This window comes from Gorilla gorilla, chromosome 1, assembly GCF_029281585.2.
Source record: "Gorilla gorilla gorilla isolate KB3781 chromosome 1, NHGRI_mGorGor1-v2.1_pri, whole genome shotgun sequence".
NCBI lineage: Eukaryota > Metazoa > Chordata > Mammalia > Primates > Hominidae > Gorilla > Gorilla gorilla.
Genome location: NC_073224.2, coordinates 71510244 through 71537740, shown reverse-complemented (window position 1 = coordinate 71537740; position 27497 = coordinate 71510244). Strand labels below are relative to the sequence as shown.

General features: G+C 37.3%; 1 protein-coding gene and 1 pseudogene across 21 annotated transcripts in view; one reads left to right on the top strand and one right to left on the bottom strand.

Annotated features, from left to right (window-relative positions):
• Positions 1 to 27497, top strand: part of SWT1 (SWT1 RNA endoribonuclease homolog) — a 135524-nt gene that overhangs the window by 69027 nt on the left and 39000 nt on the right. For all 21 annotated transcript variants that reach the window (XM_063710066.1, XM_063710059.1, XM_031013055.3 and 18 more), the window contains one exon: positions 5835 to 5966. In XM_063710066.1, the coding sequence (XP_063566136.1) occupies positions 5835 to 5966 (132 nt within the window). The remainder of the gene's footprint in view (positions 1 to 5834; positions 5967 to 27497) is intronic.
• Positions 1082 to 2011, bottom strand: LOC101141447 (large ribosomal subunit protein uL18-like; annotated as a pseudogene).

Here is a 27497-nt window from a genome sequence, read left to right as displayed (position 1 = left end):
TATGTAAATACACTCTAAGATGTTTGCATAACAATGCAATTGCCCAGCAGTGCATTTCTTAGAATGTATTCTTATTGTCTTAAGTGACACAACTGTATTACTGTTATTCATTGTAAGATTTTGTTAAAAGAAGATAAATACTTTTGTTTAAAAGGAAGAAATACTTCTATTTAGTGTACATAAACATAAACTATCTACTGGCTTTATAACCTGTCATGCTAAAGAAATAACAATAAATGGCATGAGGACTAACAATAATATTTACAAATTTATATTTTCATATAAAGCAAAGGTTTTTTTTGTTTCAATCTTAACATAGTTTTAAGGTTTTGGCTAATCAGACATTCTGGTTAGCAGAAAGTTACCATATATCCCTGACAGGGATTACCACTTTCAAAATAAAATAGATTAAAACTATATCTAAGATATTTTAGCTGTCCTTTCATAGAGTTCACCTATAATGTACATGCATTTGTGTTGGATGCTAGGGAGTTTTGTGTAGTTTCTGGATAATATACTCCATGTAATAGCATTTCAGCAAGACAAAAATGCTTATATTGCCTTATTAATACATATTTATTTAGGCCTACTTTACTGTTTCTCAAGCCTGGTTATGTACCAGACACATTATAGAAGTTTTTTGACATAATCGCTCATGGGCCTTTCATGTAAAGATGCTTGTTTGGAAGTCTGGTAGGACCTATGCACAAATAGTCATATAAAACTATACCAGAGCGAGGCTGGGCATGGTGGGTCATGCCTGTAATCCCAGCACTTTGGGAGACTGAAGTGGGAGGATCACTTGAGGCCAAATGTTTGAGACTAGCCTGGGCAACACAACAAGACCCTCTCTTTAAAAATCAGTTGCAGGTTTGTAGCTCATAAGGTCAGGTTTTTGGTATCTTTTCTACTTACAAGGAATTTAGTTAAGTGTTAGATACTACTGATCAAATTAAAACAAACAAAAACAAACAAACAAAAACTTCCCTGCTATTTCTCATTTAAGCTTCTGAGACTTTTTTTTTTTTTTTTTTTTGCTGTCCATAAGTTTATTGTCTTTATCTGAAAAATCCTTATAGAAAATTGTTTGGTTTAGCTCTCAGCAGCCCACTCCTGAGCTCTGAGGAAGCTTGCCTTCTTTTGAGCTACCCGATCTTTCTTCTGAGCAATGGACATTTTGGGACGGTTCCACCTCTTCTTTTTAACTTCTTTCTTCAGCGTCTTTTCATAGACTGGATTCTTTTGTATAGCAGCATGAGCTTTCTTATACATCTCCTCCATCATGTCTGGAGTTATGCTGTTCTTTATGTATTGAGAGAACTGTTTCTTGTAAGCATCTTTATCTTCTTCCATTAAATAGCACATGTAATCTGCAACATTCTGGCCCATGATGTGCTTCCAGTGTACTTCTGCATTAAATTCCTTACTTTCAGAATCATAACCAGAGAATTGTTTGGTACTATGAGGGATAGACAAGCATCCATCCACAGCTCCCTTCAGGGTGCTAAAAACTTTATTGCCAGTGGTAATTCTGGCAAGACCTGCATCCAAATAGCAGGTAAAGGCACCTGGCTGACCATCAGTGCTCTCCACATTGTATTCATTGCCAGTCTCTTCCACTTGGCTTTCATAGATCTTGTCCATGCCAAACCTATTGAGAAGCCTGCGGGCCAGCAGCAGGCCAGTACAATATGCTGCAGCATAATTTTTCAGGCCAACCTTCATACCATTATTTTGGCAGTTTGTGTACATATGCTGTGCAGACTATCATATCCCTCTCTATACGAGCAGAAGCAGTCTGACAAATGATATCTCTGTTTGTTACATGAACTGTCATCCTGTATTTGAGTGTGTTGTATTTATTTTTATCCTATATCACCAAGCGTTTCCAAGTATAGTAATCATTTTTACCTTCTCGTCGTCTTCTACATTTCAATTGGTATCTCTTAAAGTAGGCCTTATTCTTAACAACTTTAACAAACCCCATCCTGCAGAACAGAGACCTGCGTCTGCAGCTTGACAGAGACCTGCAGGCCCAGCAGCTCTAGCGGGGGAAAAAGGCGAGACATTTTAAAAAATGTGTATCCTGAGGCCAGGCATGATGGCTCATGTCTATAATCCCAGCACTTTGGGAGGCAGAGAGAGGTAGGAGAATCGCTTCAGTCGAAGAGTTTGAGACCAGCCTGGGCAACGTGGTGAGACTTTGTCTCTACAAAAAAAATTAAAAATTAGCTGGTCATAGTGGCATGAACCTGTGGTCCCAGCTACTCAGGAGGCTGAGGTGGGACAATCACTTGAGCCCGGGAGGTAGAAGCTGCAGTGAGCTGTAATTATGCCATTGCACTCCAGCCTGGGTGACAGAGTGAGACCCTATCTCAAAAAGAAAGGGTATCAAAAAAGTTTGGGAACCTGTGGTAAACATCTTTAAACAGTATGTCACATTAAAAAAAAATGTATATATATATACACACTCGGGATGTTTTTCTTCAACCTTAAGATACATTTTCTGCTAGATGCAGTGGTTCATGCCCATAATCCGAGCACTTTGGGAGGCTGAGGCAAGAGGATTGTTTGAACTCAGGAGTTTGAGACCAGCCTGGGCAATATAGTGAGACCTCATCTTTACTAGAAATCAAAAAAGTTAGCCTTGTGTGGTAGCCCTTGCCTGTAGTGCCAGCTACTCGGGAGGCTGAGGTGAGAGAATTGCTTGAGATCAGGAGATCAAGGCTGCAGTGAGCTGTGATTGTAGCACCGTACTCCAGCCTGGGCAACTGAGCAAGACACTGTCTCAAAAAAAGATACATTTTCAAGTGAAGGACCTCTAAATTTTAGCCATGGATCCAATAGTTAATACATTGCACAGTGTCTGTAAAAGTCTAGAATCAAGGGAAAATGGTGTATTTATTGTATTTTTTTCATACTTTCAGGCACTTGGTAGTATGTCATTTGATCATGACGCCTTAAGAGGAAAGAAGAAATGGAGGAATAGTAACACGGTTTTAGGGAGGAGTGGTAATTACAGTGTTAGAGAGTGTTCAAGAAAACCTTCAGTTAAAAAATGGCATTTGTACTGTCTTGAAGGAGGTGAGGATGGGAGCATACAGTTATTTACAGGAAAAGCGTTTCAGATAGAAGAATAGAAATTACAAAGAGCTTGAAAGAACATGTCTAATACATTGGGTGAACTGAAAGAAGGCCAGTGTGGCTGGAGCAAGGGGGCAGAGTAGGAGGAGATGAAGTGGGGAGGTACAGTGTGCTAATTGTGTAGGGCCTATAAGCCATTGTAAGAATTTAGGGCTTTTACTCTTAGCAAAAGCTACAGCACAATTTTAAGCAAAGAAATGACAAGATCAGGCCTGCGTTTTAAAAAAGATTGCTTTGCCTTGTTGAGAGCAGGCTGTGAAGTGATGAGGGTGAAGCAGGAAGAGGGCGAGATACTGGTTAGGTGTGTACTGTGATAATCCAGGTGGAAAATGATGATGATTTGGGTCAGGGCAGTTGTGGGAGAGATGATAAGAATTGGTCAAATGCTGGATATATTTTAAAGGTTAAAAACAACAAGATTTGCCGATACAGCTCAAGAGACAGGAGCAAAAATAGTAGTACCCCCAGCAAAAGATGATTGTACCTGGCAATCCTATGACTGGTATGGTTATTTTCATCCTCATCTCATGCTCATTTCTCCCACATTTTGTCATTTAGGATAAACCCTGGAGGAAGAACTTTTAGTGTCCTCATCCTTTTACCTAAATTGTATAAATCTATATAAAAATTATAATGGAAGTTTTTGGAATAATGGTATCTAGTATATAGTACTTTGATTTACTGATGGCTTTCCTGGAAGATGTTGTTTCCTGTTTTCTCTCTCGGTCTCCTCCTGCCTCCCTAGCCACTCTCTCACAACCACACCTCCACACACACAATTTGCTTGTATATCCAGAAAAAGATGAAGAAAGAACCGGGTATGTTAGTAATGCTTATCTCTGGTTGGTAGACTGTGGGTATTACATATTCTCTTTTTACATTCTCTTTTTAGGCTTTAAATTTAGAAAATTTTTTTTAAATGTAAATATTTTTAAATAAAATAAATTTGGTTTTATCTAAAAAATAGCAAATGCACACACACAAATACCCGGAATAGGCAAATCCATAGAGACAGAAAGCAGAGTGGTGGTTGCAGGGGTTTGGCGGGGCAAGAGGAGAATCCTGGGGAGTAACCACTCAATGGATTCAGTTTCCTTTTTGGGTAATGAAATGTTCTTTAACTAGATAGTGGTGATGGTTACACAGCATTGTGAATGTACTAAATGCCACTGAATTATATGCTTCAGAATGTTCAAAGTGGTGAATTTTATGTTAAGTGAGTTTTACGACAGTTATAAAAGGAATACTTTGGAAAGTATAAAGTAGGGGAGGAAATTCCTTTGAGTGCTGCTGCCTAAAGTCTACCGTAGTCAACATTGTGAATTTATTAAGCATACTCATTCTTGTTTTTTAGGAATGTAATTAGTTTCCTACAGCTGCTGTAGCAAAGTATCACAAACTGGCTGGCCCAAAACAACAGAAATGTATTTGCTCACAGACCTGGAGGCCAAACATTTGAAATCCAAGTGTCTGCAGGCTTGGTTCTTCTGGAGTTTCTGAGGGAGGATCTGTTTCATGTCTTTCTCTTTTCTTCTGGTAGTTGCCAGCAGTCCTTCCTTGTAGATGTATCACTCCCATCTCTGCCTTTTTCTTCACATGGAGTAGGGCCCATTCTAACCAGCATGACCTCATTTTAACTTATTACATCTCAAAGACCCTGTTTCAAATAAGGTAACATTCTGAGGTTCTGGGTGAATATATGAATTATGGGGGGACACTAGTCAAACCAAGGACAACATGTTTTGGATTTTTATATGGTTGTTCTTATGTTATAAAGTAAATTTTCTCTACTTTTATTTTTCTATTTCATAGGTGGCATAAGCATCGTTTTAATAGTTTGGTGTTTTGTGTGTGTGTGTGTGTGTCTTTGTTTTGTTTTGAGACAGGGTCTCATTTTGTTGCCCAGGCTGGAATGCAGTGGCACGATGACAGCTCACTGAAGCCTCAGCCTCCTGGGTTCAAGCGATCCTCCCACCTTAGCCTCCCAAGTAGCTGGGACTACAGGCAGTGCCACCACGCCTCTCTAATTTTTAAATTTTTTTTCTAGAGACAAGGTCGAACGATGTTGCCTAGGCAGGTCTCAAACTTCTGGCCTCAAGTGATCCTCCCTCCTCGGCCTTTCAAAGTGTTGAGATTACATGGGTGAGCCATCACGCCCAGCCTAGTTTGGTATTTTATCAAGTGGCCAACTTACTGATTACTTAACACTGCTTATATTGTTATACATTTAAGGTGTTACTACTTGTTGCCTAATTGTGAATAACTATTATTAATATACGATAAATTTCTGCAAGTGAAATTACTAGGATTAACTTCTAGTTTCAACAGGAATAATCTGATCTCTAATTTTTTTCTTCATCGTTCTCATCCTGAGTACTGACTTGAATGCAGATGGATAGCATTACTTCTCCTCTATCTCTTGTTGTCTCTTAGAATGAAACAATATTCACACAACTTTCATAGTATTACTTTAGATTAGACCTGTATAGTGTCTGAACTAGATCCTTTACATGAATCTTATCCCAGACTTTCGTATTTTACTATCTTTTATTTCTAATTTAAAAAGATCAGCATTCTGAGAGATTAGTGATAATAAATACTACTTTACTTTATACATTTGCAGCAGAAATACTTGAATTACATTAAATATGTATGTATACCTATGAGTATCTTTTTTTTCTCTATTTTAGCACGGATGTATTTCAAAGATTGGGCTCAAATTCAGCTCTGACTACTTCAAATATAGCATCATTTGAAGAAGCATTTATATGTCTTCAAAAGTTAATGGCAGCTGTGAGGGATATTCTTGAAGGAATTCAAAGGTAAACACTATATTAATTTTAAAGTGTTATTTACTTATTACTTTTCTCTTTCTCCTAGGCTTACCAACTTTTTTAGAGTTGCTAGGAGTCACATAGCAAATTTTATAAACTAATGACTTTTAGATTCAACTCTTTCTCCCTCTCTTGCAAATAATCCCTATTTCTAGTTGAGATCACAAGAATGTTTCCACCTTTTCCCTTTCTAGAAAAAATATACTAGCTTATAAACTTCATGAACTTTTTCATTATTGTGTAACTATAACTCCTAGAACAGTGCCTGTCATGTAATGGGCACTCCATAATTACTTATGGAATAAATATATGTTAAGGTGATTATCATTGCTGTTGAAAACAAATATGTTAATATTTTAGCATGATTTTTTTCTTCCAATATAGTTTTACAGAACTACAAATTGAAATAAGTTTGAAAAGCAACATAGTTGCTGGGCATAGTGGCTCACGCCTGTAATCCCAGCACTTTGGGAGGCTGAGGTGGGTGGATCAGTTGAGGTCAGTAGTTTGAGACCAGCCTCGCCAACGTGGTGAAACCCTGTCTTTACTAAAAAATACAAAAAATTAGCCGGGCATTGTGGCAGGCACCTGTAATCCCAGCTACTCGGGAGGCTGAGGGAGGAGAATCACTTGAACCTGGGAGGCAGAGGTTTCAGTGAGCCGAGATCACATCATTACACTCCAGCCTGGGCAACAAGAGTGAAACTCCATCTTAAAAAAAAAAAGCAAAAAAAAAAAAAAAAAGCAACATAGTCTTAAGATGCTTTGAAATTTATACATATGTGATTATTTAAAATGTTTGTGATGCATATGGAAAATATAGTGCCAGAAAGCTATAGAATAGACCGTGGCACTTTATAGCATGAAATCAAGTGCTTTCTTTTGTGGCACTAAAGGAGGATACTTCTAACCTTTGCAGTTTTATCGTTATGTACCAAGATTGTTTGACCTGAATTAGATATACAGGTTGATAACACAAAAATACTGTTCTTTGTAAATTAAAACAGAAACAAAACTGAGTTGATTTTGCTATGTTCAAGTTTGAAAAACTTGAATTTTCAAAAATTTTTTTTTTCATTTCTCTTGAATGGTTTTTGCAAACTATTGTTAATATACAAGGCATTTTTGCCTTGTTAATCTAGAAGGCACTTTTGCCTCTTTTTGAATTGCAGTTGGCCTAAATAATTCTTATAATAAAAAGTTATCTAAACTTCTGCCACCCTTAAGTTATTAATGAATTTAAAGTATGGCAGATCCTAACACAAGTTAAATGTTACCTCTAAATGCAAATAGTCCCTTTATAATTTAAAGCCTTATTAAAATAAGGGTGGCTCCATAAGGGTGAACTATTGAGTTCTGATTTTAGCTGTGTAAAAACTTCTGTTCACTCTAGATTGCATAAAAGCCATACTTGACAGTATATTTTCTACAGAAAGTAATAACTCAGCAGATGTTCATTGAGCACCTGCTATACTTGGTATCGTACTAGGCACTGGGGACCAAAGAGAAATAAGATATGACCTCTGAATCCAAACAGCTGTGGAAATAATTCAATCATATTAAAACAGATCTTGCAATCAAAAGGTATTAGTATTTTAATAGAGATATATATGTGCAGTGGCGGGAGGAAGGGTTGGCAAAAGATGAGGCTGGATGGAGGTTGGAGGAGTGTGTCTCAGGCCATGCAAAGCAGTTTCCATTTTATCTGATAGGCCAGTATTTCAGACATTCAGAGCTGTTAATTATGTGCCAGAAGTGTTTCTAGTTCAAAAAACTGGAAATATTGCATACTATACCACCTTCTGGGGAAATCACTTGTATTATTAGCATATTAATGGCTTTATAAACCTCTGCTGTAAGGAAATTTTTTTAATTTTAGGAACTTTAAAACATATTGATGCCTGGATCCTCCACCCTAGAGATTCATATGTAATTAGTCTGGGGTGTGCCTGGCGATGAAGATTTAAAAAATTTCCCCAGGTAATTCATATGTGTCAGCAAGGTTGAGAACCTCTAGCCAATATGCTTATCTAGTGGTTCTCAAAGTGTAATCACAAGACCAGCATCATCACCACATCTAACTTGTTAAAAGTGCAGATTTTCAGGCCCTCTCAGATTTATTCAATCAGAAACTGTGGGTATGAGGCCTATAGGTCTGTGTCCTCTAGGTGATTCTGTTCATGCTGAAGGCTGAGCATCACTGGCCCAAGTGATTCTCAGCCCTAGTGGCAGACTATAATCACCTGGGAGTTTAAAAAAATAGGAATGATCTTTTCAAAAAACCAGCTCCTGGATTCATTGAGTTTTTGAAGGGATTTTCGTGTCTCTGTCTCCTTCAGTTCTGCTCTGATCTTACTTATTTCTTTTCTTCTGCTAGCTTTTGAATTTGTTTGCTCTTGCTTCTCTACTTCTTTTAATTGTGATGTTAGGGTGTCAATTTTAGATCTTTCCTGCTTTCTCTTGTGGGCATTTAGTGCTATAAATTTCCCTCTACACACTGCTTTAAATGTGTCCCAGAGATTGTGGTATGTTGTGTCTTTGTTCTCATTGGTTTCAAAAAGAACATCTTTATTTCTGCCTTCATTTCATTATGTACCCAGTAGTCATTCAGGAGCAGGTTGTTCACTTTCCATGTAGTTGAGCGGTTTTGAGTGAGTTTCTTAATCCTGAGTTCTAATTTGATTGCACTGTGGTCTGAGAGACTGTTTGTTATGATTTACATTCTTTTGCATTTGCTGAAGAGTGTTTTACTTCGAATTATGTGGTCAATTTTATTTATTTATTTATTTTTTGAGACGGAGTCTTGCTCTGTTGCCCAGGCTGGAGTTCAGTAGCGCAATCTCGGCTCACTGCAAGCTCTGCCTCCTGGGTTCATGCCATTCTCCTGCCTCAGCCTCCCAAGTAGCTGGGACTACAGGCACCCGCCACCATGCCCGGCTAATTTTTTTGTATTTTTAGTAGAGACTGGGTTTCACCATGTTAGCAAGGATGGTCTCGATCTCCTGACCTCATGATCCACCCACCTCAGCCTCCCAAAGTGCTGGGATTACAGGTGTGAGCCTCTGCACCCAGCCTAATTTTAAAATAAGGGCAGTGTGGTGCTGAGAAGAATGTATATTCTGTTGATTTGGGGTGGAGAGTTCTGTAGATGTCTATTAGGTTTGCCTGGTCCAGAGCTGAGTTCAAGTCCTGGATATCTTTGTTAATTTTCTGTCTCATTGATCTGTCTAATATTGACAGTGGGGTGTTAAAGTCTACCACTATTATTGTGTAGGAGTCTAAGTCTCTTTGCAGGTCTCTAAGAACTTGCTTTATGAATCTGGGTGCTCCTGTATTGGGTGCAGATGTATTTAGGATAGTTAGCTCTTCTTGTTGCATTAATTCCTTTAGCATTATGTAATGCCTTTGTCTCTTTTGATCTTTGTTTGTTTAAAGTGTGTTTTATCAGAGACTAGGATTGCAACCCCTGCTTTTTTTTCTTTCTATTTGCTTTGTAAATATTCCTCCATCCCTTTATTTTGAGCCTGTGTGTGTCTTTGCACATGAGGTGGGTCTCCTGAATACTGCACACCAATGGATCTTGATTCTTTATGCAATTAGCCAGTCTGTGCCTTTTAATTGGGGCATTTAGCCCATTTACATTTAAGGTTAATATTGTTATGTGTGAATTTAATTCTGCCATTATGATGTTAGCTGGTTTTCTTTGCCCGTTAGTTGGTGCAGTTTCTTCATAGTGTCGATGGTCTTTACGTACAATTTGGTATGTTTTTGCAGTGGCTGGTACCGGTTGTTCCTTTCCATGTTTAGTGCTTCCTTCAGGAGCTCTTGTATGGCAGGCCACTAGCTAGACTAATAAAGAAGAAAAGAGAGAAGAATCAAATAGATGCAATAAAAAAATGATAAAGGGGATATCACCACCAATCCCACAGAAATACAAACTACCATCAGAGACTACTTATAAACACCTCTATGCAAATAAATTAGAAAATCTAGAAGAATTGGATAAATTTCTGGACACATACACCCTCCCAAGACCAAACCGGAAGAAGTCGAATCCCTGAATAGACCAGTAACAAGTTCTGAAATTGAGGCAGCAATTAATAGCCTACCAACCAAAAGAAAAGTCCAGGACTAGACAGATTCACAGCTGAATTCTACCAGAGGTACAAAGAGGAGCTGGTATCATTCCTTCTGAAACTATTCCAAACAGTAGAAAAAGAGGGAATCCTCCCTAACGCATTTTATGAGGCCAGCATCATCCTGATACCAAAACCTGGCAGAGACACAACAAAAAAGAAAATTTCAGGCAAATATCCCTGATGAACATCAATGCGAAAATCCTAATAAAATTATGGCACACCAAATCCAGCAGCACATCAAAAAGCTTATCCACCATGATCAAGTCAGCTTCATCCCTGAGATGCAAGGCTGGTTCAACATACGCAAATCAATCAATGTAATCCATCACATAAACAGAACCAATAACAAAAACCACATGATTATCTCAATAGATGCAGAAAAGGCCCTTGACAAAATTCAGCAGCCCTTCATGCTAAAAACTCTCAGTAAACTCGGTATTGATACAATGTATCTCAAAATAATAAGAGCTATTTATGACAAACCCATAGCCAGTATCATACTGAATGGGCAAAAACTGGAAGCATTCCTGGCAGAAGACAAGGATGCCCTCTCTCACCACTCCAATTCAGCATAGTATTGGAAGTTCTGGCCAGGGCAATCAGGCAAGAGAAAGAAATAAAGGGTATTCAAATAGGAAGAGAAGAGGTCAAATTGTCTCCGTTTGCAGATGACATGATTGTATATTTAGAAAACCCCATCATCTCAGCCCAAAATCTCCTTAAGCTGATAAGCAACTTCAGCAAAGTCTCAGGATACAAAATCAATGTGCAAAAATCACAAGCATTCCTTTACAATAATAACAAACAGCCAAATCAAGAGTGAACTCCCATTCACGATTGCTACAAAGACAATAAAATACCTAGGAATACAACTTTTACAAGGGATTTGAACGACCTCTTCAATGAGAACTACAAACCACTGCTCAAAGAAATAAGAGAGGACACAAACAAATAGAAAAACATTTCATGCTCATGAGTAGGAAGAATCAATATCATCAAAATGGCTATAGTGCCCAAAGTAATTTATAGATTCACTGCTATTCCAATCAAGCTACCATTGACTTTCTTCACAGAATTGGAAAAAACTACTTTAAATTTCATATGGAACCAAAAAAGAGCCCACATAGCCAAGGCAATCCTAAGCAAAAAATAAAAAATAAAAAATCCTAAGCAATCCTAACAAAACTGGAGGCATCACGCTACCTGACTTCAAACCATACTAGAAGGCTACAGTAACAAAAACAGCATGGTACTGGTACCAAAACAGAGACATAGACCAATGGAACAGAACAGAGGCCTCAGAAGTAATGCCACACATCTACAACCATTTGATCTTTGACAAACCTGACAAAAACAAGCAATGGGGAAAGGATTCCCTATTTAATAAACGGTGTTGGGAAAACTGGCTAGCCATATGCAGAAAGCTGAAACTGGATTCCTTCCTTACACCTTACACAAAAATTAACTCAAGAGGGATTAAAGACTTAAACATAAGACCTAAAACCATAAAAACTTTAGAAGAAAACCTAGGCAATGCCATTCAGGACATAGGCATGGGCAAAGACTTCATGATTAAAACACCCAAAGCAATGTCAACAAAAGCCAAAATAGACAAATGGGTTCTGATTAAAGAGCTTCTGCACAGCAAAAGAAACTATCATCAGAGTGAACAGGCAACCTACAGAATGGGAGAAAATTTTTGCAATCTATCCATCTGACAAAGGGCTAATATCCAGAATATACAAAGAACTTAAATAGATTTACAAGAAAAAAACAACCCCATCAAAAAGTGGGCAAATGATATGAACAGACACTTCTCAAAAGAAGACATTTATGCAGCCAACAAACATGAAAAAAGCTCATCATCACTAGTCATTAGAGAAATGCAAATCAAAAGCACAATGAGATACTATCTCACGCCTGTTAGAATGGCGATCATAAAAAGTCAAGAAACAACAGATGCTGGAGAGGATGTGGAGAAATAGGAATGCTTTTTCACTGTTGGTGGCAATTATTTCCACCGTCATGGAAGACAGTGTGATGATTCCTCAAGGATCTAGATCTAGAAATACCATTTGACCCAGCAATCCCGTTCCTGGGTATATATCCAAAGGATTATATGTCATTCCACTATAAAAACACATGCACATGTATGTTTATTGCAGCGGTGTTCACAATAGCAAAGACTTGAAACCAACCCAAATGCCTATCAATGATAGACTGGATAAAGAAAGTGTGGCACATATACACCATGGAATACTATACAGCCATAAAAAAGAATGAGTTCATGTCCTTTGCAGGGAGATGGATGACTCTGGAAACCATCATTCTCAGCAAACTAACACAAGAACAGAAAACCAAACACTGCATGTTCTCACTCATAAGTGGGAATTTAATAGTGAGAATACATGGACACAGGGAGGGGAACATCACACACTGGGGCCTGTCAGGGTGGGGTCCAGGGGAGGGATAGCATTAGGAGAAATACCTAATGTAGATGATGGGTTAATGGGTGCAGGAAACCACAATGGAACGTGTATACCTATGTAACAAACCTGCCCATTCTGCACATGTACCCCAGAACTTAAAGTATAATAAAATAATAATAATAATAATAAAGTAACAGTGGTTGGGCCCTACCTTAATCCTATTAAATCTGAATCTGAGAATGGGACCTGGTCAGACATTTCTACAGACTCCCCAACTGATGTGGGTGGAACCAGGGTTAAGAAGATTTAGCATGTATTGCTTACATAAGCAGTATCTAAAAGAAATAATTACTTGAATTTTAAGGCTAATACAATTTGTTACTCTTTCATCTTAAGGACACCTAGCACTAGGGATAAGAAAAGATTGGTAGCTCTGCTACCTTTTAGCATGTGACCTGGGGTGATTTTTTTTTTTTTTTTAAACAGAGTATTACTGTGTTTCCCAGGCTGGAGTACAGTGGAGCGATCACGGCTCACTGTAGCATCGAATTCCTGAACTCAGGCAGTCTTCCCACCTCAGTCTCCTGAGTAGCTGGGACTACAGGTACATGCCACCACAGTCAGCTAATTTTTGTATTTTTTGTAGAGATGGGGTTTGCCATATTGCTCAGGCTGGTCTTGAACTCCTGGGCTCAAGTGATCCTCCTTTCTTGGCCTCCCAAAATTCTGGGATTACAGGCATGAGCCACCTTGCCTGGCTTGGGGAAAATTTTTAAAGCTATCTTGAGCCTCAGTGTTCATAAAACAGCCGTAATAATACCTTCCCAGAGCATTTCATGGGGTTACTGTTGTGCTTTGAGAGCAAGGTGTTGGTATTACTAACCATCAGCAATTCTTAACTTGTTTGTTGGGGAATTTGTTACAAATGTAAAGTTTAAGGTTTTATCCCAGACTAACTTAAATAAAAATATCTGTAGGTATTTGTGTAGAGCAAGGAAGTTGTATTTTTAAGCTTTCCAGGGGATTTGTATGCAGGTGGTGAGAGATCACATTTAATAAAACTAATGCAATTTTTTGTAATGTTACATTAGAGAATGCTTTTCTCTTGAGCTACCAGTAGGGAGCATTGTGAATAAACTGGTTTGCTTAACTCACCATTCACTTATCAACAGGAAACTACAAAATTGTGAAGTTTTTTTTTTTTAAACCCTGCAGATAATAGGCATTTAAATTAAAATTTAATAAAAGTTAATAATATTTTTTTCAAGTGTACATGTAGTGCTTAAAATCTTTCAAGAAACAAAATCATGTTAAATCAAAAGAAGCTCAGTTTAAAAATTTTTTTGCTAAATATTGATTTAAAATTTTACAATTTAATTTAAATTTAAAATTAAATATTGAAATTGCATGCAATTTGTAGTGACTGCAAATTAGCATTTTTGATGCTTACTAAAATGACCTAGTTTCATTTGGTTTTGAGATGCATGCTCAGTGATTATATGTTAGCTCTATTCCCTTTTATCTTAAAAATAGTAGATCATATATAGTGTTATATTGGGGCTCGATAATCAGGTGATCTTTAGCTTGGCCTTTCAGTTAAAGAAGTGAATGAAAACATATTTGATAGACTAACAGCTTTGGGTTCTAGTTCTAGATTTATCCCCTTGTAGCTGACTTTGGGCATGTCATTTACCCTCTAAGTCACAGTTTCTTTCCTTGTTAAATGAGAATCCTGGTACCTTCTTTAGAAGAGTGTATGAAATGATGTATGTGAAAATACTTTCTAACTATGTTTACATGCGCTAATCTTGCTTTTTCCTTAAAGTTGATATGTGAAGTTTGAAATGTTTAAAATGTGTATTTCAGTTTTAAGAAAGCTCTAAACATGATTGTGGTTAAGATTGAAAACATTAGTGGAGCAGTTGTCGGTACGGTTATACGTTTGGCAGCAAAATACCTAATTTTGCAAAGTTAGAAAAAGGATGAGGATCTTGCAAATTCCTATATTTTCTGAACACTTTCTTTTTAGGTAGGAGAAGAACTTTAATTAGCTTATTTGCTATTCATTTAGAAATTGCTTCTCTCCTCATCTTTTCTTTTATATGTATACAGGATTAATTTGAGCACTTTTGTTAATAGTTTTCTCATCTAACCACTAGATAGCCAAGGACAATGTTGATAATTTTTTTTTTCAGATAGACGAAAGTGTTTTAAGATTTATGTTTGGTCAGTTACTACATAGTCTTAATTTATACTTTTGTAAACTTATGTCTAGATTGATCAAGTAACTCTTAAGACCACAGAAACCTTTTGCTTAGTATATAAAGATGATAAAGTTTCATTTGGAACAAAATTAATTGGAGAGTTGAATTGCAAATTTCTAAAAATAGGGAAAGTTCTACTTTCTATATTGATCAAAAACGTTGTCTACATGTATTTTTGCTTAAACTGTCATCTTTGCAGAGTTAACTAAACAGGTCATGTAATCCAACTCTGAGGCACACTGTAAATGCGTGCAGCTTCAACTTGAAAGCTAATATTCAAAGCAACAGTACAAGTGTTTTAGATATGTTTCTGTGTCTGTGAAATAGATGATGAGCTAGCTGCCTGATTTAGAAGCTAAGAAGGAGGGTGAAGGTGAGAAACTTTAACTTGCTTAGGTTTTATGTTTGTATTTCACCTTTATAAAATAAGGTGGAAATTATGTTTTAAAAAACAAAAAAATGTAATATTTTAAATCCAAAAATATACTAGATCATGCCCAAATATGTTTGGTTTAACATGTAAAACTTTGCATATGTGAGTTTCATGAACTGAAGTAGCTTTATTTGAAATGTTTGAGATAATGAGTGTTTTCTTGGTTTATTATTTTGACTCATATTTGGGGTGGGAAAGAGGCAGAGGGAATTTCTATTCCTTATAAATAGGTGCATTTTGAGGACATGCTTTTATATTAAAAGATATCTCAAGTGTATATAGCTTAGTTTTTTTTCTAGCTGTCATTTTGTTTGGTCATATTTAAATTTAGCAATAAATGACTGCTAACCGTTGTGTTTGGACATGATCATATGCTGCATGGGCATTTGTACTTGATCATAGAACAGGATTTTGGAAAATAAAACCTCAGTTTCAATTTAGGAAAGGAAGATGATTAATTTTTATTGAGTTGTTTAATCTTCTAAGTTTTAATAGCCTCTGTCACATTCTTGTGGCTTTAGTTTGGAATACTTTAGACAGCTATTTTTCTAAAATAATTGCAGTCATGAAGTTTGGGGTTTTTTTGGTGTGATTTGCATATATTTTGTTTTCTTATTAAATCTCTAAAAATTAATTTTCCTTTTAATCTCCTACCCCATTTTAATGTAAGAACAGACCATATATGGTATATTTATGCATTATTTCTGGGAAAAGAAACCTTAAAATCACAGTAGCTTTTCAGATCCACTAATATGCTTCAAAGATACTGATTTTTGCTTTTGAGATAAAATTTTATTAACTTAGCCTCTTTGACTTACTGTATATATTGATAGTTGACCTCTTAAGATTTTGGAAAAGGTTATTTAGAATAGGTCATCCTTTACTTTACACAAAGATAACACACTTTAGGCTACTTCTTTAAACTAGTTGTTGAAACTAAAGATTCTGTCACAGGCATGCTAATGTGTAGAAAATAAAGACCTTAAAAACTTCATCCTTTGAAGTTCAGAAGTGACTTTTTAGACTCTGAACTCATTGCAGTGTGCAAAATATTCAGCCATCGTTATCTAGAGTGGAGGGGTTTATTCATGTTTGTGTCTGACCTACTTTCTTTGAGGCTTGGCCTTTTCACCCTTAGATAATTAGGCTTCACCTCCCACTCTTCAGTTAGGGTTTCACAGTTCCTCAGATATCACTTAGTTACCTTCTCAGACTTTCAACACCTTGTCCTTTCATCACCAAGTATATCAGTTGCTTTGTTGAGTAAGAAAAAATAATACAATTTATTGTTTAAAAATGAAAAGACTTAGTTGCTTCATCCTTCATGCCACCATTTTGTAAAAAATAATTTTATTTTTTATAATTTATTTTATAATCAGTTCCTTAATACTTTGAATGCCTCCAGGGCAGAAACTGTCTTACTTTTCTGTATCTGGAGCCTTGCACAGGTAATGACACATAGTAGATGGTCAGTAAGTGATTATTTAATGAGTGTTTTATAGTCTTTGTGATAGAAGGCAACTTCTTTTAAGGCTGAATACTAATTATACTACATTATGACATTAGATGAATAGTTAATGTAGAGGTTTTAAAAGAGGTATAGAAGAGAGATGAGCAAGCTATGAAAGGTTAAAGAATAAGAAAATCAGGAGGAAGGAGAAAGACTGGAAGAGAGAGAGATTAAGGAGATTAAAAAGGCATTTATGTCTGGAGCAGATGATGGAGCCTCCAGTAATTCACCCAAATGTCTCTTCGGGTTACATTGTTATCCTTGATTACTTTATCAACGATAGATTATTACTTATAGATTACTCTCTAGATCAACTATGTAAAATAGGGCTAGTAGAAGGAAAGATAGGATCTAATGGAAGAGTTAGACTCAGGGAATATAAGCAGACAGTTCTTGTTATAAGATATTATAGACATATATAAGGTCATATGTGTAAAATATAGACAGTTATTAAGAGCTTTTATGGTATCTACATTGCAGTTTGACAAGCACAGTTAATGTGTATATCAAATTTTAAATGTAATATGTAACAAAATTTTTATTAAAGTAGCTGATAAAATACGTGGCATTCACGTATCAGTCGTACTGAATTTTTCAGTAACCAGCTGATTTTTTTAAACCTGGGTCTGTATGTTACTGAAGATAATACATCACTATGACTTAATTTTTAGAATAACTGGATTTCATTTTACATATCTAAAACTCTTATCTGTGTTTCCCAGCATTTGTCATTCAAGAATTGGAAATAAAGACCTTATATTTACCTTTTAAGGTAACCTCCGCTGATATTTATATCAGCGGAGAAATGCTGCAGTTATTCCCATCGCCCCTAGAGTGGACTTAGGCGTTAGTGTTCCCTTGGCCAGTATAATTCAGTTTTGGATGACAGAGTTAAATGTATCCCATCCTAAATTCTCAAATCACATCCAAATTAAGCAATTAAATATAATAGGAAGATTACTTCTTGAAGACAACAAATATTTTAACTTGTTTATGGAGTTTTTATTTATAATCTGTTCTTTTATTTAAAATTTACTTCTTGTTTTATACCTGACTAATTCTACCTAATGATTTATTGTTCTGATATTTAATTAAAATTCCTTGCTATTAAGTCTCGTTTTAAGAAATGCTAAAACCACCAGATGGACTAAATGACCTAATAAGTCAGTGATGTTAAACACCAGTAAAAGAAATGAAATTAGGGAGAAATCAATAGAAGGGTCTGAATAAGGGCTATCATAATAACTTTAACTTAAATAACAAGTATGTATAGTAAGTATATGGGATAAAGCCAGATGATCAGTTCTAATTCCTTCTTACAAAGCAGTTATATAAAAGGCGTAAAGGTAGAGTGTACCCTATACTCTAGGATACATTCTAACTAGTTGGGTTTTTGTTTGTTTTGAAACAGGGTTTCACTCGGATGCCCAAGCTGGAGTGCAGTGCTGTGATCTCAGCTCACTGCAACTTCCACCTCCTGGGCTCAGGTGATCCTCCCACCTCAGCCTCTGGAGTACTTGGGACTACAGGCATGTGCCACCACACACAGCCTATTTTTTGTACTTTTTGTAGGGACAGGGTTTCTTCATGTTGCCCAGGCTGGTCTTGATCTCCTGGACTCAAGCAATGCACCTTCTTCAGCTTCCCAAATTGCTGGGATTACAGGTGTGAGCCACCACATCTGGCCTAGGATTAATTTTATCTATTTTGAGAAATATATTCTTGTGCCTCTAAATAACTTTTAGCACCTCAGTAGGCCAACCAGCTGCCAGTAGTGAGAAGTGATACAATGTCCTTAAGGGTGTTTTCCAATAGTAAGAAAAGGTTGATTCTAACTCAGGACAGTGTTTTCCACATAGATGGTACTCAGTAAATACTTAACCGTATATCAGAAACCTCTGGAATTATTAAACATTTTGATGCGCCAATCCCTGTTAACAGGGCATGTTAAACCTTCTTAGAATCAACATATACACTTTCTGTTAACAATAAGGTAACTGGAACTATAAGTTTAAATTGTCTGATTTTTTTGCTAACATTAAGCTACTTTATTACTGTTTAAATATATGTAGTTAACGTATTATTTTTGACAGCATGTAGCTATATATTTTCTCCAGCCAAATTGTTGAAATAAGACAAATAAGTAAAATAATCAAAATTATGTTTATTATTAAAGATGGTGACTTTACACAGATTTTATTTAAACCTTATTGATAAAAAATGTCAGTAGTTTTGTATGCTATTGGAGTGTAAAATAGTATAGAATGTATCGATCAGCCTTCTTTCATGGACTTTCATCCATTTACCCATGCTGCCTATATTCTAGAGAAAGGGAAATACACTCATACATCTCTCTCTCTTTTTTAATATATATAATTCTTTTTCTTTAAAAAAAAAACAGGGATAGGGTTTACTGTGTTGGCCAGGCTGGTCTTGAACCCCTATTCTCAAGCTGTCCTCTCGCCTCAGCCTCCTAAAGTGCTGGGATTACAGATGTGAGCTACCACACCCAGCTAGTCATACATCTCTTAATGATGGGGATACATGTTCTTGTGTGAGCATTATAGAGTGGATTTACACAAATCTAGATGGAATAGCCCACTAGACACCTAGGCTATATGGTAAATGGCCTGTTGCTCCTGGATTACAAACCTGTATGGCATGCTACTGTACATACTACAGGCAGTTGTAACACAATGGTAATTATTTGTGTACCTAAACATACGTAAACATAGAAAAGGCATGCTTAAAAATACGGTATAAAAGATTAAAAAAAGGTATACTTGTATAGAACACTTACCACAATGTAGCCTGCAGGAGTGGAAGTGCTCTGGGTGAGTCAGTGGGTGAGTGGTGAGTCAGTGGGTGAGTGGTGAGTGAATGTGAAGGCCCTAGATATGACACTACTATAGACTATAAGCACTGTACACTTAGGCTCCACTCAATTAAAAAATGTTTTCTTTCTTCAATAACAAATTAACCTTAGGTTGTTATAACTTTTTAATTTTATGAACTTTTGATTTTTTAATACTTTTTGACTCTTTTCCAGTAACACTTAGCTTAGAACATAAACAATGGCCAGGCATGGTGGCCGGCACCTGTAATCCCGGCACTTTGGGAGGCCAAGGCAGGGGAATTGCTTGAAGCCAGGAGTTCGAGAGTAGTCTAGGCAACATAGTGAGACACCATCTCTGCAAAAAAATAAAATTAGCTGGGCATGGTGTTGTGTGTCTGTAGTCTCAGCTACTTGGGAGGCTGAGGCAGGAGGATTGCTTGAGCCCCCCATGAGTTCAAGGTTAAAGTGAGCTATGATTGCATAACTGCATTCCAGATTGGGCAACAGAGTGAGACCCCATCTCTAAGAACGATTTTTTATATTTAAAAATAAAATAAAGAAGGACCACCCCTTTCAGATCTATGCTTTCTAGAAAACACACACATTGTACAACTGTATAAAAATATTTTCTTTCTTGATATCCTTACTCTGTAGCTTTTTTCTTTTTATAACAATTTTTATTTATTTTTTACTTTTTAAGCTTTTTTGTTAAAAACTAATACACGAAACATACACATTACCCTAGGCCTACACAGGGTCAGGATCATCAGTGTCACTCACTGTCTTCCACCGCCATGTCTTGTCCCACTGGAAGGTCCTCAGAGATAGTAACACACATGGAGCTGTCTCCTATGATAACAATGCCTTCTTCTGAAATACCTCTCAAAGAACCTACCTGAGGCTCTTTTTAGTTAACTTTTTTTATAAGTAGAAGGAGTATACCCTAAAATAATAATAAAAAGTATAGTAGAGTAAATATAGTAAATACAGAAAAGAACCAGTAACATAGTTGTTTATTATCATTATTAAGTATAATGTGCTGTACTTAACTGTATGTGCTATACTTTTAGAGGACTGGCACTGCAGTAGGTTTATTTATGCCAGCATCACCACAACCACATGAGTAATGAGTTGTGCTAGTAGGAAGTTACTAAGTGATAGGAATTTTTCAGCTCTAGTATAATTTTTTTTTCCACTCTTGCTGATAATCTTACATTATAATCTTTTTTTTTTGAGACAGAGTCTCACTCTGTTGCCCAGGCTGGAGCACAGTGGCGTGATCTCGGCTCACTGCAACCTCTGCCTCCCAGGTTGAAGTGATTCTCCCACCTCAGCCTCCCAAGTAGCTGGGATTACAGGCACCCACCATCATGCCTGGCTAATTTTTGTATTTTTGTATAGACGGGGTTTCACCATGTTAGCCAGGCTGGTCTTGAATTACTGACCTGAGGTGATCTGCCCACCTCGGCCTCCCAAAGTGCTGGGATTACAGGTGTGAGCCACTGCGCCCAGTCTTACATTATAATCTTATGGGACCACCATCATATATGTGGTCCATTGTTGACCAAAATGTCATTGTGCAGTGCATAACTGTACTTAGACCTTTTAGGGAATTACTACATACTGGCTCTGAGTTAATGCTAATCTCTACAGCCTAAAATGCCAGTATAGTTGGAGAAATGGCCAGAGGGACAGATCTATCCTGATTAGTATCACATCCTTTAAATTTTTATTTTTTCTTTTCTTGGAGTCTCACTCTGTTGCTCAGTCTGCAGTGCAGTGGCATCATCATGGCTCACTGCGACCTCCACTTCCTGGCTCAGGTGATTCTCCCACCTCAGCCTCCCAAGTAGCTGGGACTACAGGCATACCCTACCACGCCCAGCTAACTTTTGTGTTTTTTGTAGAGACCAGGTCTTGCCATGTTGATCAGGCTGGTCTCGAACTCCTGGGCTCAAGCTATCCACCCTCCTCAGTCTTTCAAAGTGTTAGGATTAGAGGCATGAGCCACAGCACCTGGCCATATCCTTTAATTTGTATATCTTAATTATGTTCATATTTTGGAGAGCTTTTTTTTTTTTTTTTTTTAAATAGAGGGGGTCTCACTTTGTCATCCAGGCTACGGTGCAGTTGTATGATCATAGCTCACTGCAGCCTGGAACTCATGGGTTCAGGTGATTCTCCTGCCTCGGCCTCCTGAGTAGGAAGGACTACAGGCGCACTCCACCGTGTGTGGCTAATATTTTAAATTTTTGGTAGATAAGATCTCACTATGTCCTCCAGGCTGGTCTTGAACTCCTGGGCTCAAGTGATCTTCCCACCTCAGCTTCTTCAAGTGTTAGCATTATAGGTGTGAGCCACCATGCCTGACCAGGGGCTAATTTTTTAAAGATCTTCTAAGATCATTTTTCTTTACATTCTATTGTGACTGGTAAAAACTCAAACTAGAAATAGTGGCATCAGCTCTTTTCTTGTTGATTGCATGTGATTGCCTTATCATTATTACCTTCAGTCCTTAGGTTTCTTGTTGGAATCCTTTAAACTGTTACCCATTTGATGAAGGTTAATTCGATAAGTAATATAATCTGTAAATCATCTAACCAGACATACGTAAAATGCAGTGCCTTGAAGAACATTGAAAGCCAATAAATAAGGTACACACCTCTCCTTTCCTCCCTAATGTGGAACTCCCGCCTTATCCCCTGGATACTTCAACGTGTGTGACCTGGGGCTGTCTGACATACGGACTAAAGTAAAGGCACAAGTTCAGAAGGGATAAAAGAAAGGGGAAGATACAATGTTAGGAAAGTAGAGTCAGCAGTTGGAAATACTGGAGGTTAAATAGTGGGATGTGTAACTGGACAAATGGACTGTTGATGCTTTAGGCTTTCTCTAGACTTATTTCTGCTCTTTCATTTTTTGCATTGAAAGTTGTTTAGAAAAAAAGTTGTTTAGCTATTTAATTTCTCAGTGAGATTCATATTTATGTATCATAAAGATGAAGCTACCTCAATTATAAGGGAAATTTTGTTGTACTGAAACTTGATACATGGAAATTTTCAGTTTGGCTCTGTAGAGGTCTGTCTGGATTCTCAGGGTGATGTAGGGGAAAGCATAAAGAAGGCTGAGTGCATTGTTCTCCAGACCTGCACTTTGCTTCAGTATGTATGGCTCTCCTTTGTCTGTTTTAGAAATATATGAGATTTCTGGGTAAGCTTTCATTTAGGTTTCAACAAGCTCTGCTACAAAATAAAAATAGAATATTTCAGTCATGGAACTAAATTTTATGTAATTTGCTTCTAGAAGTGTTTTTTTTTTTCTTCCTAAAAAGCAGACTATTTGTTTATTTGCTATTACAGTATGAGTTGGTGACAGTGCTTTCTTTTGGGCCTCTTCTTTCTTTGCCTAAATTAATAGTTATTTCAGGCTTTTTTGCATTTTGAAACTCTGCATTCATGGTGCTTTGTTAGGATTCCCTCTGCAATATAGGATCATAGTACATGATTACTATGGTTATTTTCAAAAAGTCAACAGTTCCTTCAGATTGCTTGGAAGCAGTTGTGAACAATTAAGAGAAGTGGATATGACCCTGTAATGTATTTCCCGTATAGAAAGAAGCAGAGGGTATCTGTAGTTCAGTGTGTTTCCACCAATTAAACTGTAATTGTACTCTTTCCTTACATGTTTAATCTTAGGGGCTAATATGCAAACAACAATGTTCTCACACAAAACAAAGAAAACTCAACTTACTTTCAATACAATTAACCAATAATAATTTTTTTCATAAATACATGGATTTTCAGAGAAGTTGCAGGATAGGATTTTATGATCCAGGCCAACATATTTTTCGTATCATGCATTTTCAACTTTATATTGAAAGTCATTCTGAATAGAAGTCCATGTTCAGAAATTTAGTATGTTAATTATTCAACTTAGAAACTTTTGTGCTGGAATGATTCACCTGGGGAGGAATGATTGTTTACACACCCTATTTATTCCTTATGAATTTCTACACTCCCCCTCTGGTCTGTGTCTTTCATTGGTTCTGGGGTGATGGTTCCTGCTGTCACTGTCATATCTGTCTACCATCAATGGAGATACTAATCTCTCTCCTCTCTTCATGCTGAGATATGGAAAATATCCTTCATTTAACTACATGCAGTAGAACTTTCACTAAAAGGAACCTTCACTGAAAAGCTAATGAAGATATGACTAAGCCAAAAAAAAAAAAAAAAGACAAAAGCGGTTCAGCAGTTTTTTATGCTAAACCAATCAAAAGATTAGCTGAAAATAAATTCCATACCATATGGTTTATCTAGCTGATGGTTGATTTCCCTTACCTTTACTCTCATGTTCTGGTATCTATTGCTGTATAACAAATCACCCCAAAACTTATTGGCTTAAAACAGTAACAACCAATTATTTGTTTTTTGTAATGTTTTGGGAGTTGACTAGACTCATCTTGGAAATTCTCACTTGAGATTTCTTGTGTAGCTGCATTCAGATAGTGTCTGGAGATACCTCTAAGGCTGGCTGATGCTGCCTCTCAAGTGAAACACCAATATGTGGCATCTTCATGTAGCCTGAGCTTTGACGCAGACTGCAGGCTGGTTTCCAAGAGTGTCCCACGATATGAGGTGGAAGCTATGTTGCCTGTTATGGCATTGCCTCAGAAATCATATAGTGTCATTTCCCCTACAGTCACAGACCTGCCTAGGTTGAGGGGCCTGCCTGTTGATAGGAATGCCAGTGTTACCCTGTAAGAAGAACATGTGGGATGAGAGATCTCGTGTGGCCATCTTGGAAAATACAGTCTGCCCTCTGGTCACAGCAGTTTACATCCCTCCAACTGACAAGACCTGTACATCCCCAAGTCTTATCCCTTTATAGGATTAGGTTAAAGTCCAGAATCTCATTATTTGAATCAGGTCCAGGTGTGGTTGAGGCAAGGCTCCCTGGGTATGGCTCCTTCAGTAGAGCTCCTTGAGTACCTACCATTCCTCTAGATGGGAAGTGCTGTGAACTAAAGAGACAAACTGATCCCCTACCACCCACCCCATACTTTATAAATACTCTCAACATTCGTGTTCCAAAAGGGGAACACAGGAAGTCACTAGCAATTCTAAAATCCAGCCATGCACATGTTGCTAGTACTTGATAAGGGCTCAGCCTGACTGCCTGGGAATTATTCACCACTGTTGTTGACTCTGCTCTCTGGGCTCTTGGTTTTGGCTTCTGATTTACTTTTCCATAAGAAAAGGAAGCTGCAATTGAGGAGCCTCCTCAAGCTGTGTCCTTCCTGTAAAAGGTAGGGATTCTAAAGACCTTTTTCATTTTGTATTACTTCTCTCTTTTATTCCAAGTGGTAGTACTTTTACCAGAACAATCCTGTAAAGCTGTTTGTTTTCTATGAATCTTTATTGGGATTCACTGTGTTAGACAAAAGTCACAACCACAGATCTCTTTGAGATAAACCACCCTCTCACCTTGGGCTCCCTTTGAACCTGTATGGACAATGCTCTTATGATTTTATTTTATTTATTTTTAAAGACTGGTGTCTCACTCTGTCATCCAGGCTGGGTTGCAGTGATGTGATCATAGCTCACTGCAGCCTCGAACTCTTAGGCTGACGTGATCTTCCCGCCTCAGCCTCCCTCGTAGCTGTCACCATAAGAATGTGAGAGGCAACCATTCTTAAGACCCTTAAAGGGCCTTTTGTGTATCTGAATGATTCTAAGAGGCACTTTAGCTCTTTCTGAGTCTCAACAAAAGGTTTTACAGTAATGCTATTGTCTTCATCTTTAGACCATGTTTTCCTGCCATTCCTGTTAATGGTAAATATTGAATAGTTCTTACACTGCTAAGTGAAGAAAATTTTGGAACATTTCTTACATGTATCTCCAGATGCAGCCTACCACTCCTCTTCCTCTCTCTATACTCCACTCTCCCTTTGTGAGCTCATCCCAACTCCTTCGTGCCCATTACTTGGTTCAGTTGTGAATTTTCAGCTTAGACTCCAAATGTCTAAAACTAAACTCATAATTTATTTAATTTAATTTTAATTTAATTTAATTTTATTTTTTGAGATGGAGTCTTACTGTGTTGCCCATGCTGGAGTGCAGTGGTGCAGTCTTGGCTCACTGCAACCCCTACCTCCCGGGTTCAAGTGATTATTCTTTCTCAGCCTCCCAAGTAGCTGGGACTACAGGCATGCACCACCATGCCCAGCTAACTTTTGTATTTTTAGTAGAAACGGGGTTTCGCCATGTTGGCCAGGCAGGTCTCAAACTCCTGACCTCAGGTTATCTGCCCTCCTCGGCCTCCCAAAGTGCTGGGATTACAGGCATGAGCCACTGCGCCCGGCCTGGAAATATTTTTCTTTGTTTGATATGGTTGATACACTTAAATATAGGCTATCTCTAGTAAATCTAAATTCTTGAAACTGAAAAATCATTCTTTTATGGCTTTAGAAGTCAGTGATTTAATGATGCTCTTCCTAATGGTGGTGTGCATGGAAAAGTTTTTATTAAAGAGCATATGTGGTTTGAATTTGCAAGATGCAAATATCACAGACTCCAAGAAAACCTAAAAAAATAAATAAATTAATAAACCCACAACATCCTGAACTGGTGCCACCTAACTTCTTTCTGTTTTTTCCTTTTACTTTTTATAAAGCTACATCAATTCTAAATGTGTCCATTAGATCAAATTTGTTCAGGCTGGTCTGAGTGCAGTGGTGTTTACAACTAACTGATCACAGACAGTTACAGATTCTTTTGTTCCTTCTCCACTCCCACTGCTTCACTTTAGCCTAAAGAAAAAAATTGATTTTATGTTGTCCATATTATTATATACTTGCTGAGTCTTGTCTTTGATCAGTTTTATGATTTATGTTAAAAATTTCCTACTGTAATTGTGGGATTTTCAATTTCTTATTGTAATGCTGCCAATTTTTGCTTTGCATATTTTGAGGTTATCTCTTCCTGATGAATTGATCCTCTTTACTGCTAGTGAGACTTTCTGCCTTAAAGTTTGTTTTGTCATATATTAATACTGCTAGACCATCTTTTTGTTGTTATTAGTATTTTTTCTTTGCTTTATCATCAACCATTTGGAGCCATTATTTTCTTTAGCTAGATTTTATCTATCCAATCAGACAATTTGTTTTTTGCTTGATAAGTAAAACAATTTATATATATATCTATATTTATTATACTTTAAGTTTTAGGGTACATGTGCACATTGTGCAGGTTAGTTACATATGTATACATGTGCCGTGCTGGTGTGCTGCACCCACTAACTCGTCATCTAGCATTAGGTATATCTCCCAATGCTATCCCTCCCCCCTCCCCCCACCCCACAACAGTCCCCAGAGTGTGATATTCCCCTTCCTGTGTCCATGTGATCTCATTGTTCATTTCCCAGCTATGAGTGAGAATATGCGGTGTTTGGTTTTTTGTTCTTGCGATAGTTTACTGAGAATGATGATTTCCAATTTCATCCATGTCCCTACGGCGGACATGAACTCATCATTTTTTATGGCTGCATAGTATTCCATGGTGTATATGTGCCACATTTTCTTAATCCAGTCTATCATTGTTGGACATTTGGGTTGGTTCCAAGTCTTTGCTATTGTGAATAATGCCGCAATAAACATATGTGTGCATGTGTCTTTATAGCAGCATGATTTATAGTCCTTTGGGTATATACCCAGTAATGGGATGGCCGGGTCAAATGGTATTTCTAGTTCTAGATCCCTGAGGAATCGCCACACTGACTTCCACAATGGTTGAACTAGTTTACAGTCCCACCAACAGTGTAAAAGTGTTCCTATTTCTCCGCATCCTCTCCAGCACCTGTTGTTTCCTGACCTTTTAATGATTGCCATTCTAACTGGTGTAAGATGGT